A 16,230-nucleotide genomic window follows, 5' to 3' on the forward strand; every position below is an offset into this window, starting at 1 on the left:
AGAGCGCTTGCCTAGCAAGCGCAAGGCCCTGGGTTCGGTCCCCAGCTCCGAAAAAAAAGAAAAAAGAAAAAAAAATCTAGATGCTTGTCATTTCCCATGACTCATCTTGGTCAGGCACCCCCATACCACTTCTATATCTTTCATTCTCTGAACTGAGCTACACAGATATGTCTGTGAGTGATATGAGGGGGGAGGGAATTCAGCCTGGGAGGCTGTAGCTTGAACCTGTGTACTTAAACTCACAGTGCTCAGCCTTTCATCTTCGTCTAACGGTGGGAATAATAGCCGAGCTGCCCATGTCAGCAGATTACTATAAAGGCCAAATGAAATAACAGCTGTCCTGTCTGCAAGATGTTTCCAAAAGGTGAACACGGATGCTGTTAATACTTATTTATCGTTTTGATTAACAGTTAGTTTTCTGGCATCATGCTGTGGTTTGTCTAGTACATGATTACCTACTTCAACATAGCTTGACTTACTTAGATGGCAGACGCCTCATGTGTAATTCTGTCAGCATCTGCTCCATGCTGACAGTGATGATCAGTCTGGATAGCATCCTGTATTTTTTTTCTAGTCAAAGCAGTCTGTGTGCTATACAGATTACATCACTTTTCAATCCCCATCATTTTGTCTGTACCTCTTTTCAAAGAGGTATGGAATGCAATTCCAAGTGGGGAAGGGTGAGGTATAGCATGCCATGAACTTGCTAATCTAAAGCCTACATTCTTCCTAAGAGTATGGTAGGTTTCTGGCTGGATCCAAGAATACATTTAACACTGAGCCCGGTAGCATATGCCTGTAATTCCTAGCATTTGGATGCAGAGGAAAGGGGATCAGGTGTACAAGGCCAGCATCACTTATATAGCAGAATCAAGGCTAGCCTAGGTTGCCCCAAACTCCAGTTCAAATAAACAAAGAAGCAATACATTTTACATGTTTAGTTATTAGGATGAATTCATCTCCTTATAACAAGAACTAAGCAATCCGAGTCTCATTTCTCATTTTAATTCATCATTTACTTACCACACACCTTTTCATCACTCTTTGAATTCCTTTGCCTTTTAGAGTAGGCTTAACCTATTATGGGTAAAGGCTAGAATCTAGTCCTCAGTTTTATTTTATCCTTGTGTCTATCTCCCTTTTTACATTACTTGCCTTTCCCCCCTCTGCTGATTTTTCCTAATGTCTTTCTGTCAACCTCAAGATAATAATTATTCCTTAAACACTTGAGATGTTTAATGTTGATATCATATAACCTAGTGACTCATCTCTTGTCTTCCCAAACACATTATAGTCTACTTAAGGGCAAGGCCATATTTTTTTCTGTCTAGATGAGTTTTGAATGTGTTGTTTGCAAAGCTTAATGAAATAGTGGAACCCGGGTAATATTCTTTTCCTTGTAAGATATACAGGGATGATGATGTAGATTTGGCAAAGTAGCTGAAATCAGTGGGAACCTTATGAATTGCAATGTGGAGCTACCGGCACCAATGTCTCATTGACATCAGTTAAATATATCAAAAATATTAATTAAGATGATGGCATCTCTGGATATCTGTGTGATAACCAGGAAGCTTTTGTGTAACTGGCATTTGCATAGTTCCTGCATAAAGGAGGGCTTTATATGTATATTGAATAAATGACTCTGGTCTTTATTAGAAATAGAACACTATAAGCAATGAGAAAATAATAAGTCCAAGCCTTATAAATAGCTAAAGCAAGCATAAGCATTATGAAATACTGTCAGATTTGATATTTTGAGGCTGCAGTGGTTCCATAATTCATTTGTCAAAACATCTCTAACTTTTTTAGGAACAAGAGAAGGTCAGATTATGTAGTGTCAGCTCTCAAGCTCATAGTTTGGGCCATCTGTGATATCTGAATAGTATCCTGTGAATATTTAAACTGATTTTTTTGAATAAAGTCTTAATGTCAAAACTGGACCAGCTGTAATCCCCAGCATTAAAAATAAAACAGAGGGTTTTACATGTTAACCTGTGGCTTTACAAATATTTCTTGCTTTATGACTTTTAGCTTTTATAGCATCTAACATAGCCCCTGATCAGTTCATTCTCTCTAGACATGCTCCCTACCCCCATTTTACTACTGTGGGGAAGGTGAGAAGGCACTTTGTGAGACCAAGTCCTAAGGTAGGGTTAGGGCAGTTATGAGTTTCCTTTGTTCAAGAAAATAGAGAAAGGACTATAGAATGGTGGTAAAAGTGTTGGCAAAATCCATTCTGATAGATTTTGGCTTGGGGAGGGACTTGTCAATCTGTTAATATGGCTTTAATTTTCTTGGGTTAGAGATGCCTTCTGAAATGAGAAATGGTTCCTGGCCACTCAGGGAAATGACTGCTATAATCAGCTTCTTTTCCTGAGTAAATACTGGTAAAATTGGGCCACCTACCTACCTTCCTTCCCCCCAAATCCATTACACACTTTAACAAGATTTTGCAAAACCAAATGGAATAGCTAGTAAGTGAAACTGGAAGAAAAATAGAGCAAATAACACTGGGGCTTCCTTGCTAGGCTTTGATATTTGAGGCTTGAAGATAACCTCCCATTTGAGTGGTTAATCCTGTGATTCCTCAGGGAGAAACTTTAAATGGGCCAGAACTCACTCCCAAGGAAACAGTGACTTTGGGTAATGATAAAGTTGACTCATTACATTGATGCCTTTTTCAGGAAGCTCACAGTCAGCCATTTAGGGAACTCTGAGTATGGGCATGTATTAAAAGTGCTGGTAAGCCCGACACTAAGAGGAGAGGCTTAAATCCATTACGTTCATGAAACGGATGAATACTAGGAACAGATAGTGCTCTGAAGACCCTGTTTTCATGCCGAAACTCGTATGTGTTCTCATCTATTGTTACCTGTGCCTCATATGTTGTGAAATTATTTTGAGAGAAAGCTTTGTTTAAAATAAAACACACTGAATCATTTTTTGAAATGGAATTGTCAGGTGTACATTTTCAAGTTGTTTCCTAAGCCCCTTTCTGATTCTGAAGGTTTCAAAACTATACAACATTTTAAATGGTAGACAATTCAGAGCAAAGTGCTACTGGCTTTAAACCTTCACACGTAATATAGTAACACATAAATATATAACACACACAACAGAGAAATTGGTCCTGCAATTCAAAGCAGAAAATATGGGTATAGTCAAACCACCACTGCTTCTGTCTTCCACTCTTTCCTTACTTTCTTACAGGTTCCTCTCTACTGCAGTTAGTGTTTATTACTCTTACACATGTTAAATACATTGTTGTATGTCCATACATGTTCGAATGACACCTAGTATTAGTTTTGTGCATTCACAATTTATGTAGGTGGAGGAGGAATAGGGGAACCAATTTGATCAAAATGCTTTACATGCATGTGTGAAATCCTCATACAATGAAAAGAATTTTTATGTCATTCGACTCCATAGCAGGTTTCTGTTTGGCAGGTCTGAGACCATCGTTTTGATATGTGACACTACAAAATATACATATAAAATGCATATGGGCCGGTTGCACACAAATGTGACTATACTTACTGCTTGACAAGTGTACATGTAAAAGAGTTAAAGTGGTAAATATTTGTTTTATACCACAATTACATACATTACATAAGGAATAATAATTCTTTTGTGAAAGGAAAAACGGTATAGATATAGATGGACTCAAAACATTGCTAAAAGGGTTTGCCATTAGAGGGCTATGTTTATGGGAATGAAGCCTGAACATTTCCACTCATATCTTTCCCTATAGTCCCAATTTTTAAGCAGCAGAGATTATTACATTAATATTTTTTAAGCCCATTAGGCTTAGCTAGATGGGTGATGAAATTATGGGTTACTTAATTTTTTTATAATACTCTAAAATATAGATAATGAAAATAGTTTTACTATCAGCCTTGAGGACTGAACTGCCTTTTATTTACATTTCTTCCTTGACTTAGTGATATAACATCTTCTTCAGGTGTCTTTTCAAATGCTCAGATGAGAATCACACATTGTCAACTTTTTATAATGTGATATTCCTCCTTGAAGAGCTGTCATCCATGAAAACAAAAACCTGTGTCTCCAGAGATCAGGCCATAGGACAGCATACTGTGTGTATGTGTGTGTGTGTGTGTGTGTGTGTGTGTGTTTGTGGATTAAAATACTGTACGTATGTATATATGTGAACACTCAGCAGCTTCATTTAACTTCATAACTAAGCACTTAATCAATTAAAATATAATATTTTATGTTTTGTTGACATATAAAAATTAGAAGAATTCATCATTTTGTGGTGCAGTAGCTCGACCCCATAGGTCTGCACACACAAGGAAAATGTGCTATGTCTCCTTCCCTACTCAGAAACTCAAAGAGACTCAAATCAAAATGAATTACAGTTCCTTGTAGAGCAATGATCATAGATATGTAGACATGCTTCCTTTGAAACTTTTCCCGCCACATGATGTGTGCACTGCCATCTGCACCTTTGTAGATTTAGTAGCATATGCCGCATGCTGCTTTGTGTTTTCAACTTCTCACTGGACGTAAGTTTCTATTTCATTATGCCTCAGATGTGAGTAAGGCATGGGGAGAGGTGAGGGGGATAATCATTCTTTGGATGCATACAGTAAGGGGACACTCACTTTCTGTAGAAACATTTCAAATGATAAATAGTATAAGTGGTGGGTCTGTTTTTTTTTCTATCACTATTTGCTAGAAATTGCAAGAAAAATCTCCACTCCTGATGCCATCCTTCTTTAGTATACTACTGTATTCTGATCTGATCCTGATTGGGGTAAAGAAAGAGGAAAAGTTAGATTTATATCCAGAGCAGACAAGCTGAGGGCTGCAGGGAGGGCGTGAGAGAAAAAAGAAAGAGACATTTAAAACATCCCCTACTTTACCAGTTTGTGGCTTGCATTTCAGCACAGATAACTTGCAAAAACCTGCTTTTCCTTGACTTAAAACCTAAACGGCAGCTGCGTTTCTTGGATGTGCCATCTGTAATCCTTGAGTGAAGTGGCCAAAAAAAAGTTACAATCCATTGTTCAATTAAAAAGATAAAAATAAACATAATGACTCCACACTCAGATGTGATTTAGCCCACGGTGATGTCGAAGTTACAGATTCTGAAAGATATCTTGGTTTACTTTATGTTGTTGAAGTTTTACTGTGTATACTTGATGGTTTATTTAGTATTTCTAGAGCATTACTAAAGCTAAAAACATACTTTGCTGTTGAGTTAATATATAGGATTCCATGAAATGTCAATGTGCTATAGATGGAAGATTTCTCCAGAAATCCCCAAGCCTTATTAGACTCATAAGAAAATGACAAGAAATGTAAGAAATTTCATGCCTAACCCCATATATTTGGCAAATGTGGAATTACTAGGTCATCTTGTACTGATCTTGGAAGAGTATGGGGACTCTGATCAAATTCTAATACTCTAATACTCTAATACTCTTTTATGTTTTAAAGCCTTAAAAACAAACATTTAACATGGAAGGAAATGTGCTAATTAACTTCTGAAGAATTTGTATATTAAAATATCTTACCCTGCTGGAGAAGACTGATAAAACAAACTTACTACCTTCTGCTGAAGAGAAACTGTATTTAGAAGGAACTTGCTATTCTCATAAAACTTTTAATAGGAAGAAGTGAATCAAATTCCTTAATTACCATTTTATGGTTGGTAAAAGGGCAAATTACATGCCATCCATTTCTAAACTTCTAAATGTCTCTGGTGCTTTTAATTAAAGCTGCCATCTAGAAACTACTAAAGCAATTTTACGCAATTAGTTATTTATAGGTTACCATAATACACCACTCAAAATATGATTTAAATGATTTGCAGCCTGTTAGGGTATGATCTTTGTCATTATTTTATTTTTTGCTAGAGCGTTTTCTTTGGATCAGTCGAGGTGATTCTTAAGTGGACAGACAGGAAATGGATGACACTGAGGGGCTGTGATAAAGAAGTAAAATTGTTTGGGTAAGTGGTCTTAAATAAAAAACATTATAATTCTGTGCTTCCCATCTTTAAGTGGAGTGGGATATAAGTTACATTCTTGACAATGCTGTGTAGATGAAGTACAGCCAGCCCTCTTTATAGGCAGATTCTACACCCTTGGTTGCAAGCAACCATAGATTGAAAATATTAAAATGAAATTGCCTCTGTACTGAATGTGCGTAGAGTTTTTTTCTTGTTATCATTTCCTAAACAATACAATCCAACCATTTACATAACATCTGCATAGTATTAGATATTATAAGTAATCTCGAGATGATTTAAAATATATGAGAGAATTGCATAGATTACACACAAATATTATGCATTTTATATAAAAGACTTGAACATCTTCCTTGGATACCAATAGATGATTTTTTTTCATTCTTATTCCCACACCTTTCCCATCTTTGCTGCTCTTCTAGCACACATTTAGCCACATTTAACACATTTTACCATGCTGCTTTGAGTAGATCCTATCTGCTGTCTTCAGGGGAGCTTGTCTCTCCAAACAAAGTTCCCATAAAGTAAATTAGTGTTGAATCAACGAGCCACTGCCCCAGACAGTTTTCTTCTCTGAACACTTATTTCACCTCTGAACAGAATTCATCCAGAATGAATTTTATGGCAAATAAAATGGGAATTATTTTGGTCACACGTGGATTTGTGGAGCATTAACTAACAGAAACCAGAACCAGAACTTATTTAAATCACACACAATAGCTGTGTCCTAAACTGTCTCGACTCTAGATTCTCTTGTGGCACCATCCCTTCCTAGGAAAGAGAGCATCCTTCTTTCCAGTCACTTATCCAGTGTGCTGTCAACTATTGCCATCATTATTAGTAACCAAACAACACTGATCAGAACCATAGGTAATATTTACTGTGTACACACTCCATTCTAAATATTAGGCAGCTTATGTAATTTATTGAACCAATCAACCGAGTAGGCACTATTCATGCTCTTACTTAAAGGATGAAGACTTTGTAGCTCAGAAAAATGAGACAACTTTCCTAAGAGTGAAGGATCTGGGGTTTGTATCTAGATTTGGTTTTATTTGAGAACCTAGGCGGTCATCATCATTTAATATTACAATATTTTACTGAATCGGATAAGTATGTGGTAGTTGAAATAACTGCTTCCATGGCTTATAAAACATGAACGCACCTAAAAGAGCACTCATCCACAAATGGCAGGAGAAAGGCAATTAGCCTCAGTCCTATCTATCCTTGTTGTCTTCTTCTTCCCTGAGCAATAGCTTATGCTTCTTAAATTGGTACAAAAATGTCAAAAGTTAGGAAAGTCCTAACATCACAGCTGCTTGCACAAGACAAGGTTCTACCCTTTTGATGATCATACATTAGATACATGAGAGCAATTGAATTCAGAAACCAGTTATACTCTCATTCTGGTTGGATAAGAACTTAGTTTATGAAAGAAATCTCCATGAATACAATGTATTTCTATACTTTTTGAATGGCTGTATGATATTTCTTTATATGTACCATATGCTGTCAAGTTATAATTGGATTATTAAGCTTCTAGTTTTTACTAATAAATTACATTGAAAAAATGCTGCTAAAAGTATTACAAAGGGGTAAAGTTTAAGAGTATCAAACATATTTTTCATAAGCTGCTTCTAAGCCTAACCCAAAGATGTTGAACTAGAAAATTGAGAATGTGGCCACAGTGAAGACTATTGATATTACTCTGAAAATAGATTTGATTTACAGGATTCTCTCAAATCTTTCAATGTGTGATCTTAATTCCCTTATTTTCAGCAGGAAAGATCTATTTCTTTGAAAACCCTGGGGTCCATGACTCTTACATCCCTTATCCTCATCCTTACCTTAGGACTAGGTCTTTATTCTCTCTCCATTTCCCACTTTTTTAAAGAATATTTTTATACAATATATTTTGATCATTTTCTTTCCCCTTCCTTAACTCCTCCCAGATCTTCCTCACTCATCCAACTTTATGTTCCCTTTCTCTCTCTCTCTCTCTCTCTCTCTCTCTCTCTCTCTCTCTCTCTCTCAAAACACCACACAAAATCAAATAAAAAACCCTGCATGACAAAAACTATCCTAACAAAAGGAAACAAAAAGCTCACAGACATCCCCCCACCACCACATGGAGTCCCCTTTGTGTTGTTAATTACTCCCAGGCATAGGGGTTGTCCTGGATTGTGGTTGACACATCCGGTGGCACACCATTAGAGAAACTGATTTCCCCTCTCCCAGCAAGTATTCGTTACAAATAGCATCTTGGTTAAGGGTGATATTTTGTATCTACTTTCCCTTCTCAGCACTGAGATTTTGTCTGCTTTAAACCTACATGGTCCTATGCTGGTCCCATTTTCTCAAGTCCTTGGTTCATCATTAATTTCCTGTATTTTGTATTTTTCCACATGTCACAGATGATCTCTTACAACTGCTTCATTCAGTGACTATTCATGGGCTATTAACAGTTGATACTGGTTTCTACATCTTGTTTTAAAATGTCCATGGCTTCCTGGATGCATTTATCCTTGGTTCATTTTTAATTGCTTTCAAGGATCTTTCTCTGCCTTCCTGATTGGATGCTTCTATCTTATTATTAGCACCCATACTGGATTTGCTGCTCTAGTATTGTTCCTGTGCACTTAATTTGTCTATAATCCAAATTATCCAAAATGTATAGAGCAGATGATCATGTCACTGTCATGTATCCTTTTGACTATAGGATAAAGCCATAAATTATTACTCCCTCCTTTGTTTCTGCTATTACCCTGATGTATTTTTTTTTACTATAAAACATTGATTATCTCATGGTATCTTAAATATAGCGTTTGCTTTATTAATGCTTGGCTTGTCTTTAATTTTATTCAGGAACATCCCTCTTATATTTCCAAATGATTGTCACCAAGAAGTCATATATGATACTAAATGAATTTAGGAAAGCCATTACTGCCCCACTGCACTGGAGAACCAAAAGGATTTCCCATTTCTCTACTATGCTCCCTTCCTTATAGACACCACTGATGTCAATCAGATGTCACCAATTGTTGTCTTACCATCTTTTCATTAATCATCTTTTGGGAATAGTATGCAGGTGCTTGAAAAAGTTAGAGTTTAGGAATATACCTGAGCCAAAGGGATGAGAACAACTGTTTGTCTCTAGATTTTATATTATTCAGATTCCACAATTTCCTATAAAGTTAAAATGAATCATATATAATGTCATGAATATCCTAAAGTCACCTTTTAAATGTAAGGACTTAAGAATTATTTCTCTTCCACAGGAAAACTGCACTCAACTGAATATTGCCTAAGCCCTGCTGGCTTCTGAGGTCAATTTATTTAAAGACACACTTGAAAATAGAGATATAATCTGTGGGGAGGTCTAAGAAAACCATATTAAGTCATTGATTAATTTTAACCCACCCTGTCAATCCTTCACCCTTTGTATCTACTTAGAAAAACATAAGTGCATTCAGCTTGTCACACATTTTATTTTATAACGCCACCTAGTACCATTTCACATTCTGCTTAAGTACTTGGTCATCTATTACATGACTCATTACTTTGAGTTCTCTGTAGAATTAAAGAAAGTTGCAGAAAAAGTAATAAATGGAACCTAAGTTTCAACGACATCATCCATGCATGTTTTAAAAGCATCCTTTAAAGTCAATTCAAATTCATATACAATGCTAGGGAATACTACTCCCTCAACCTCCTTGCCAAATCCTTTTCTTTGCCCTATTACATTGAAGTATTGATGAGTAAAATGGCAAATGCTTCTTTTTATTGGGATTCAAATCAAAGTATATCACATTGGAAGAGATAAAGGCTTCTTCCCAGGAGAAGAACCCAATGACTATCATATGAAATTCTATTTGGAGATGCTTCCATTTTTCCCTCATACAAAATCTGTAGTTACTATGTAGTCAGGACATTTAATAAAATGAAGGTTTCCTGCCTTGGCTCCTTAAGGAAAATTTGGTGAAGTTCCTAGTTGCAGAGAAGTGACAAGGATTCCTGGAGACTCATTTAAATAATTACATTTACAGACTTTGTAAATGCTATATGGTACATCATTAGTACACGCTTAGAGAAAATAAAATAGGACAAGGAAATCTGACTGGAAACTCTTTGTTTTAAATAAAATTATTTTCCTGTGAATACCTGTCATTAGATTTCAAAGTAGTTTCGAAAATTTGTATTCTCCCCAGATATCCTGAATGTTAGTAGACAGCTGTGGAGTGTGGGATAGCAATAGTCTGGGTTTTTGTCCTTTTCATAGTAGATGTTTTGGAATGAGCTAACTTAGTTTGAGTTCTGGTATTGTCACCCATATACCATGTGATCCTGAATAAATCTCTTATCTTACTTGAGTTTCTGCTTCCTTTTGTACAATGGGAATCATATAATGGGAATCACACAAACAAGTGAATTGCTGTGAAGATGAGAGATAGTGTGTGGAAAATATCTGTTAGACTGAATAGCACACAGTAGGCACTCAGCATGCTCTAGCTATATCTATTGTAATCCTTTAGAATCTGAAAGAAGACCATCCTGAGCACTTCAACTTACATTTGAGAAATTTCAGGACCACGTGTTAAGTTCCATGCCAGCTCCAAAATAGCTTATGGCATTATTAAGTCTATTTTAGTGTTGAGGAAAAGGGAACCATGGTAAGGGAATAGTGACTTGTATAGCCGTTCAAAGAAAACATGGACATTCACTTAGATAGTTTACAAAAATCCAGGCTCTCTGACCTGCAATTCTCAACTACCTGCAATTTCTCACAAACATACAAACAAACAGAGCAAACAGAAGTGAAACACAGCACAGCTTCTGACCACTGACCTTTTGCTGACTGGCTTTTGCTTGGATTCGACAATGTACTCCAAATTTAGGATGAAGAATCTCGAAACATGTTATATTTCAGCTTAGTTTTAGAATAGGTTCGGAAAGTCAATGAACTGCCTTGCCAAGCAATATTGACCTACCTCACCTTGAGTCAGTAGTTAAGGACAGGTTGGCACGTCTGCCTAAAACTGTAATATGTTGCTTGGTCAAGTCTTAGAGCAACAGTTGTCAGTCTTCCTAATGCTGTAACCCTTTACTACAGCTCCCCATGTTGTGGTGACTCCCCAACCATAAAGTTATGTTTGTAGCTACTTTATAATTGTAATTTTGCTACTGTTATGGATAGCAATGTAAATATCTGAATATGTAAAACATCTTATACATGACTCCCAAAGGGGTTACCTGCAACTCACAGGTTGGGAACTTGTGTCTTAGAGCAAGTGTTCTTTCCTAACCTAATACTGCTACTCTTCAGATGCTCATTTCCATTTTCTTTATGCCCTTCCTTCTATGTGAGGGAAAAAAATCAAACATCCACTTAAAGTAATCCATTAAACAGTTGCCGTCTTCCAAAGAACTGGGACGAAGGAGCCGTGTAAAGCAGAACTACAAACACATTGCACTTTCTTGAGAGATATAGAATCTGCAGGAAAACTTCAAAGATGAAATTACCAATTAGTCCTACCCTCTTTCTTAATTTGCACACTGTAATTTAATAACTTCTTGCCTGACTGTTCCTCCTACGGAAGTCTATGAAATTGCCCCGTAGCACTTCACATAATAAGATTCTCACATCTGATTTCCTGACAAAGGTAAATGCTGCCTAGGTTTAGCATGGAGATAGGAGATATGGTCAGGCACTTGAATGTTCTGACCAGTCTGTTAAAGGTGGCTGATGTGTGTACAGAGGTTCTACAATCTATGAGTTTGAAAATCAATATCAGGGTATCAAATATCATTTCCGCGGTTGAAGGGGATATAGTACATACCTACCTAGTATAAATTATAACTTCCACTTCTTTAAGCAATCAAATTTACCAACTGTATCTGGACAAATGTTGAAACCTAAGCTTCAGGAACATTATGTAAAAGTTGTTCACTTGAGTTCAGATCGTCAGCTGTCTGTCTGAGCCTCATGCTCTCAGGGCTGCTTTGGAAGTGTATCAGATTATGGTAAGGGGCACTTTTGTAAAGCATGACAAGTAAATCAAGATGAAAGAAAGCACACTTCTAGATTTGTCAAAAAGAAAGACTAGGTTTGATATTAGCTTTAATGGATGTATAAATTTTGGCACTCCAATTACTGACACTTCAAGAGTTCATGCAAATCCTGCTCATCAGGGCATTTATTGCTGCTTTCCAAGCAGCCAAACCTATACCGAACCAATTCTTTGCTTTATTTGGAAGAGCTGAGATAGTCATTCACTATGTGGCAGGTTGAATGTGGTAGGTGAGATGAGTGGTTTTCAGACTAGCAGCAACTCAGGTGGATGTCAATTTCCGGCACAATACAAGCCTGATTCTTCCTTATTACTTATGCAGAAATCTTTATAATACCCATAAGAGTTTTAAATCTGTATAAAAGGTAAGACCCAACCTGATATATTTTCTTGAAAGATGAGCTGATTATGTGTTGCACCTGAGTTATTCATTTACTCTTTGAATATTTATTGTGGGCCCACTATGTGTGTGCAGTAGAAGTTGGCACAGAGAAGAGGAGAGATTTTACTATAGTGCTTGGGAGATTTTTACATTCCCTTAGGAGATACCTTGTGTAAGCATGATTTATTTAGTTGATCAATTATAAAATAAATACATTTGATGCATTCTACATGAGGCTCAGAGATGGTAGGGAGATGGATCAAGTCATAAAATATTAGATGTAGTTTCACTTCACAAACTTCTACAGGAAAAAAAAACCTTCCATGAAGGAACTGGGTAGCAAAAGAAGGAAGAATATAATCTACTGTTAATTACATAGTATAGATCCTTTTTAAGAAATTCAGATTTAATAGGCTGAGGTTCGCCAGAAGGGCTTTATAAGAAACACTATAATTGAAGAACCTGGAGACGTTGAACTATCATAGTAGTTGGAATTTAATTCCAATATGGCAAATGTCAAATGGCTACAGAATAACCTCTTAGTATTTGAAATAATAAGTGGCTTTCTAACACATTAAATATATTGGTCTCACAATATTTATTGGCATGGAAAGATATTTATAATACATCAAATGTGAAAAGCTGGTTATAGAATAATGATATATACTATGAACTTATTTGTATAGAATTAAAACATACGCTATACATGGAAAAATTACTAGAATGTTACTGGTGATTTTCTGTATGTTGTAAGTATGTGCTGATTTTAATTAAAAACATTTTTGCTCTTCCTTTTGTATTTTCTGCAACAAGAGTGTATTATGTTTAATACTTACTGCTAGCTTTAAGAAATATCATGAAATGAATACTTTTTAAAATTCACTAAAATAAATATGCACACATATCTGCATCAATACCTAGGTGAAGGAAGCAAGAAGAATGTTTGAATAATTAAACAGATGAGGTAAATGATATGTGATGACAGACTGAAACCTGGGCCATTCACAAATTTAATCATCTAAGTTGGACATATGATTGAATATTATACAGTTATGAAGTTAATTGGGAGATATAGATTTGTTCATCAAATTCCAGGCATTTGAAGTAATGGTTGGTCCTACAAGATAGGAAGTGCGATTTAAAATAAGGTTAAGCTCCCACTAACTCTTTTATCCTAGAGTTGATGTAAGTTAAAAAAAAAAAGAAAACACTTCAAAAATAATCTAGATAATTTAAAGAAAGAAAAGTTCATTCTGATTGTTAAAAAATAGGGATACTGTGAGATAGTACTTCTGACAGTGGTACAGAAAGGTAGGGACAAACCTCATTAGACCCAGTGTAAGCCACAGAACAAAAGAAGGGACTGGAAGCTCTAGGCTGGGACCAGTTAACTCTTTAAGTGCTGGACTGTATGGAGCTTCTAGGAAAGAGTGCTCAGGACAGGTTGGGATCCTGAGAGGCACTCCAATGTCCCCCAAGCTATAGTTATTCGTTGGCAATCTTTCCTAACAATTACGATCATGTAAACATGGACCCTATTCACATCATGTAAAAATTTGCTTTGAGGTACCTATCTTCTGTGATAGACTCTGAAAAAGCTATGAGAGGCAAAAGATTGAGAGAGAGTAGAGCATGATAATGGCCTTAAAATTCAGCGAAGTCGAATGAAATCTATCATCAATCAAGGCTTAGCTTTTTGTTTAATTATTATTATTATTTTTTACCTCGAGGGCTGTTCAGTGAAGCTTCTGAGGCTTTGCCACCGTCTCCGCAGTGACTTTGGTCAAAGGGAAGGCACTGGTCACCTGTTCCTGCTACCACTTCAAAATTCTTAGAGAGATCTTTTGTTTCCACGAGCGATTTCAGTTTGTAGACTTTTCGAGTATTGGTGTCTGACAGGTAGAGCGATTCAGACATAGGGTCCATAGCCAGATAGTACTTGTGCGCAGGACTTGTGCTACGGAAGAGGAAACGGAAGTTAGTAAAAGCAGTTTGTTCAATGTGGACCCCAGCAGTCTGTCTTTTGTCACAAATGGAAAACTATTTTAAAAGGGGAAAGAAAATGCCTTTTACAGAACTAGTAAGTAAGCACACAACACAGAAACGGCACCAACGAATGCTCCAGTAAGAGATGATGGGAATTTGGACTAATGACAGCAGAGGTAAAGGAAACATACCACAGAAGAAAGTAGAAGGAAGGGAAAATATGATGTCCCATACATGTGAGAAATGATAGAAAGGATTTGGAAAAGAATGCCATACGGCTTCTGGCTTAAGACCAGTGGATAGTAAGCAGACCTTTCAGCACTAAACATATTAGAAATAAATGGGAAATTGTGGTTCTCCTCCTAGCTCTCACAGTTTATTAGAGCAGGGAACACTGATACCTAAACAAGTCATTTAGTTTGTATGTTTCTCCCTAAGCTTCCTTATGAGCCTTCCATAAGGCTTATGGAAGGCTTCCTTCATGAGAAGTTGCATGAGAGACTTCAGGCTTTGGATACTTAGTCAAAGAAGGTGGAGGGGTGAGTGCTAGCAGAAGAAAGCGCTCCTTTAAGGATTGGCATTCTCTTAATTGTGACTGCCCTCTAAGCTTATATATCTATGTTAATAATTATAAAGTTAGCAAATGGTAGCTTTGAAAACTCAACTTACAGTTTTGTAATGGAAAAAAAAAAGATCCTATTGGAATATTTGATTTTTTTCTGCTTACCTTCTTTGAGTAAGATAACAGTAGATTCCAGGGACTTCTTCAACCCTGGAACTACCATGGCAGGTGCTGTAAATAAATTGTAAAGGGCACCACCCGACTCCAAAATTGGTTTGTCAGCTTGACCAGAAAAGCATCTCTGTATCAAAGACTACTCAAATAGGTGGTTGAGTAAAACTTTTTATATATTTAGTTCAAGCTTTCCTCTTCAGAATAATATTTCTCCAGCATACTTGGATTTTCCCAAAGTTGGAAAGATGGGTTACAACCTTTCCTGGAAATAATCTTTGCTACTTGGGTAGCCAATTTGCGGAATTTCAACTGAGCCAGATTAATCATGCTTTGTTTCGGTAGGGTCCATGGGCTATTTTTCCAAGAGAAATGTTATTCGCACAAAAGTACTTTGGAATGCATTACATCCATTCATTATTGAGTATCTCCAATGTGCCTGCAAGCTAAGTTAGAATTAGTATTCACCTCAACTTTCAGCTGGGGAAACCCAGAACCATAAGGGGCTTGCCCAGGGTCACTAACAGTTCTGTGTTGTTACTAAGATTAGATTAGAGCTCATGTGAATACGTGTGCAAAATGCCAACAGAATACTCTTGATTGGAAGGTGGGAAAGACAACCAGGGCTCTATCTTTTCCTAACTGTGGAACTTGTCAGATTTTGTTCCGTAAGGCTGTTTGTCAATTTTATGTTCTGGTTTTTAGAAAAGGGAATAACCCGACATATCAAATTCAAATCTGATTAATGTTATTTTCTTGACAAGAATACACCCTGTAATGATATGCAATTTCCTGCCATTTCCCAAGTAGACTTCAGCTCCATTGACAATGGTTTCTTTGTGCTTTCTGAAAACTTGCGAATGCATTGCACTGCATTCCTACTTGGTTTACTCCTTCATGACTGAGTGCATAGCAGTTTGACAGATGTGAGGATTTCTTTTGTAATTCAGGTGTTAGACTCCCACTGTTACCCTCTGGCTCATTTTATACTTAAGTCATGTTCGTCCAGTTAGCACAGTTAACATAGATAGTTAAATGGCCAGTTAATGCTTCTAATTAACTA

General features: G+C 36.6%; 1 protein-coding gene across 8 annotated transcripts in view; it reads right to left on the bottom strand.

The window, feature by feature from the left end:
- The window catches only part of Tenm1 (teneurin transmembrane protein 1), an 889,770-nt gene that overhangs the window by 97,078 nt on the left and 776,462 nt on the right, over positions 1 to 16,230 (bottom strand). For all 8 annotated transcript variants that reach the window (XM_063280507.1, XM_063280510.1, XM_039100433.2 and 5 more), the window contains one exon: positions 14,173 to 14,405. In XM_063280507.1, coding sequence (XP_063136577.1) covers positions 14,173 to 14,405 — 233 coding nt within the window. The remainder of the gene's footprint in view (positions 1 to 14,172; positions 14,406 to 16,230) is intronic.

Source organism: Rattus norvegicus, chromosome X (genome assembly GCF_036323735.1).
Source record: "Rattus norvegicus strain BN/NHsdMcwi chromosome X, GRCr8, whole genome shotgun sequence".
Lineage (NCBI taxonomy): Eukaryota > Metazoa > Chordata > Mammalia > Rodentia > Muridae > Rattus > Rattus norvegicus.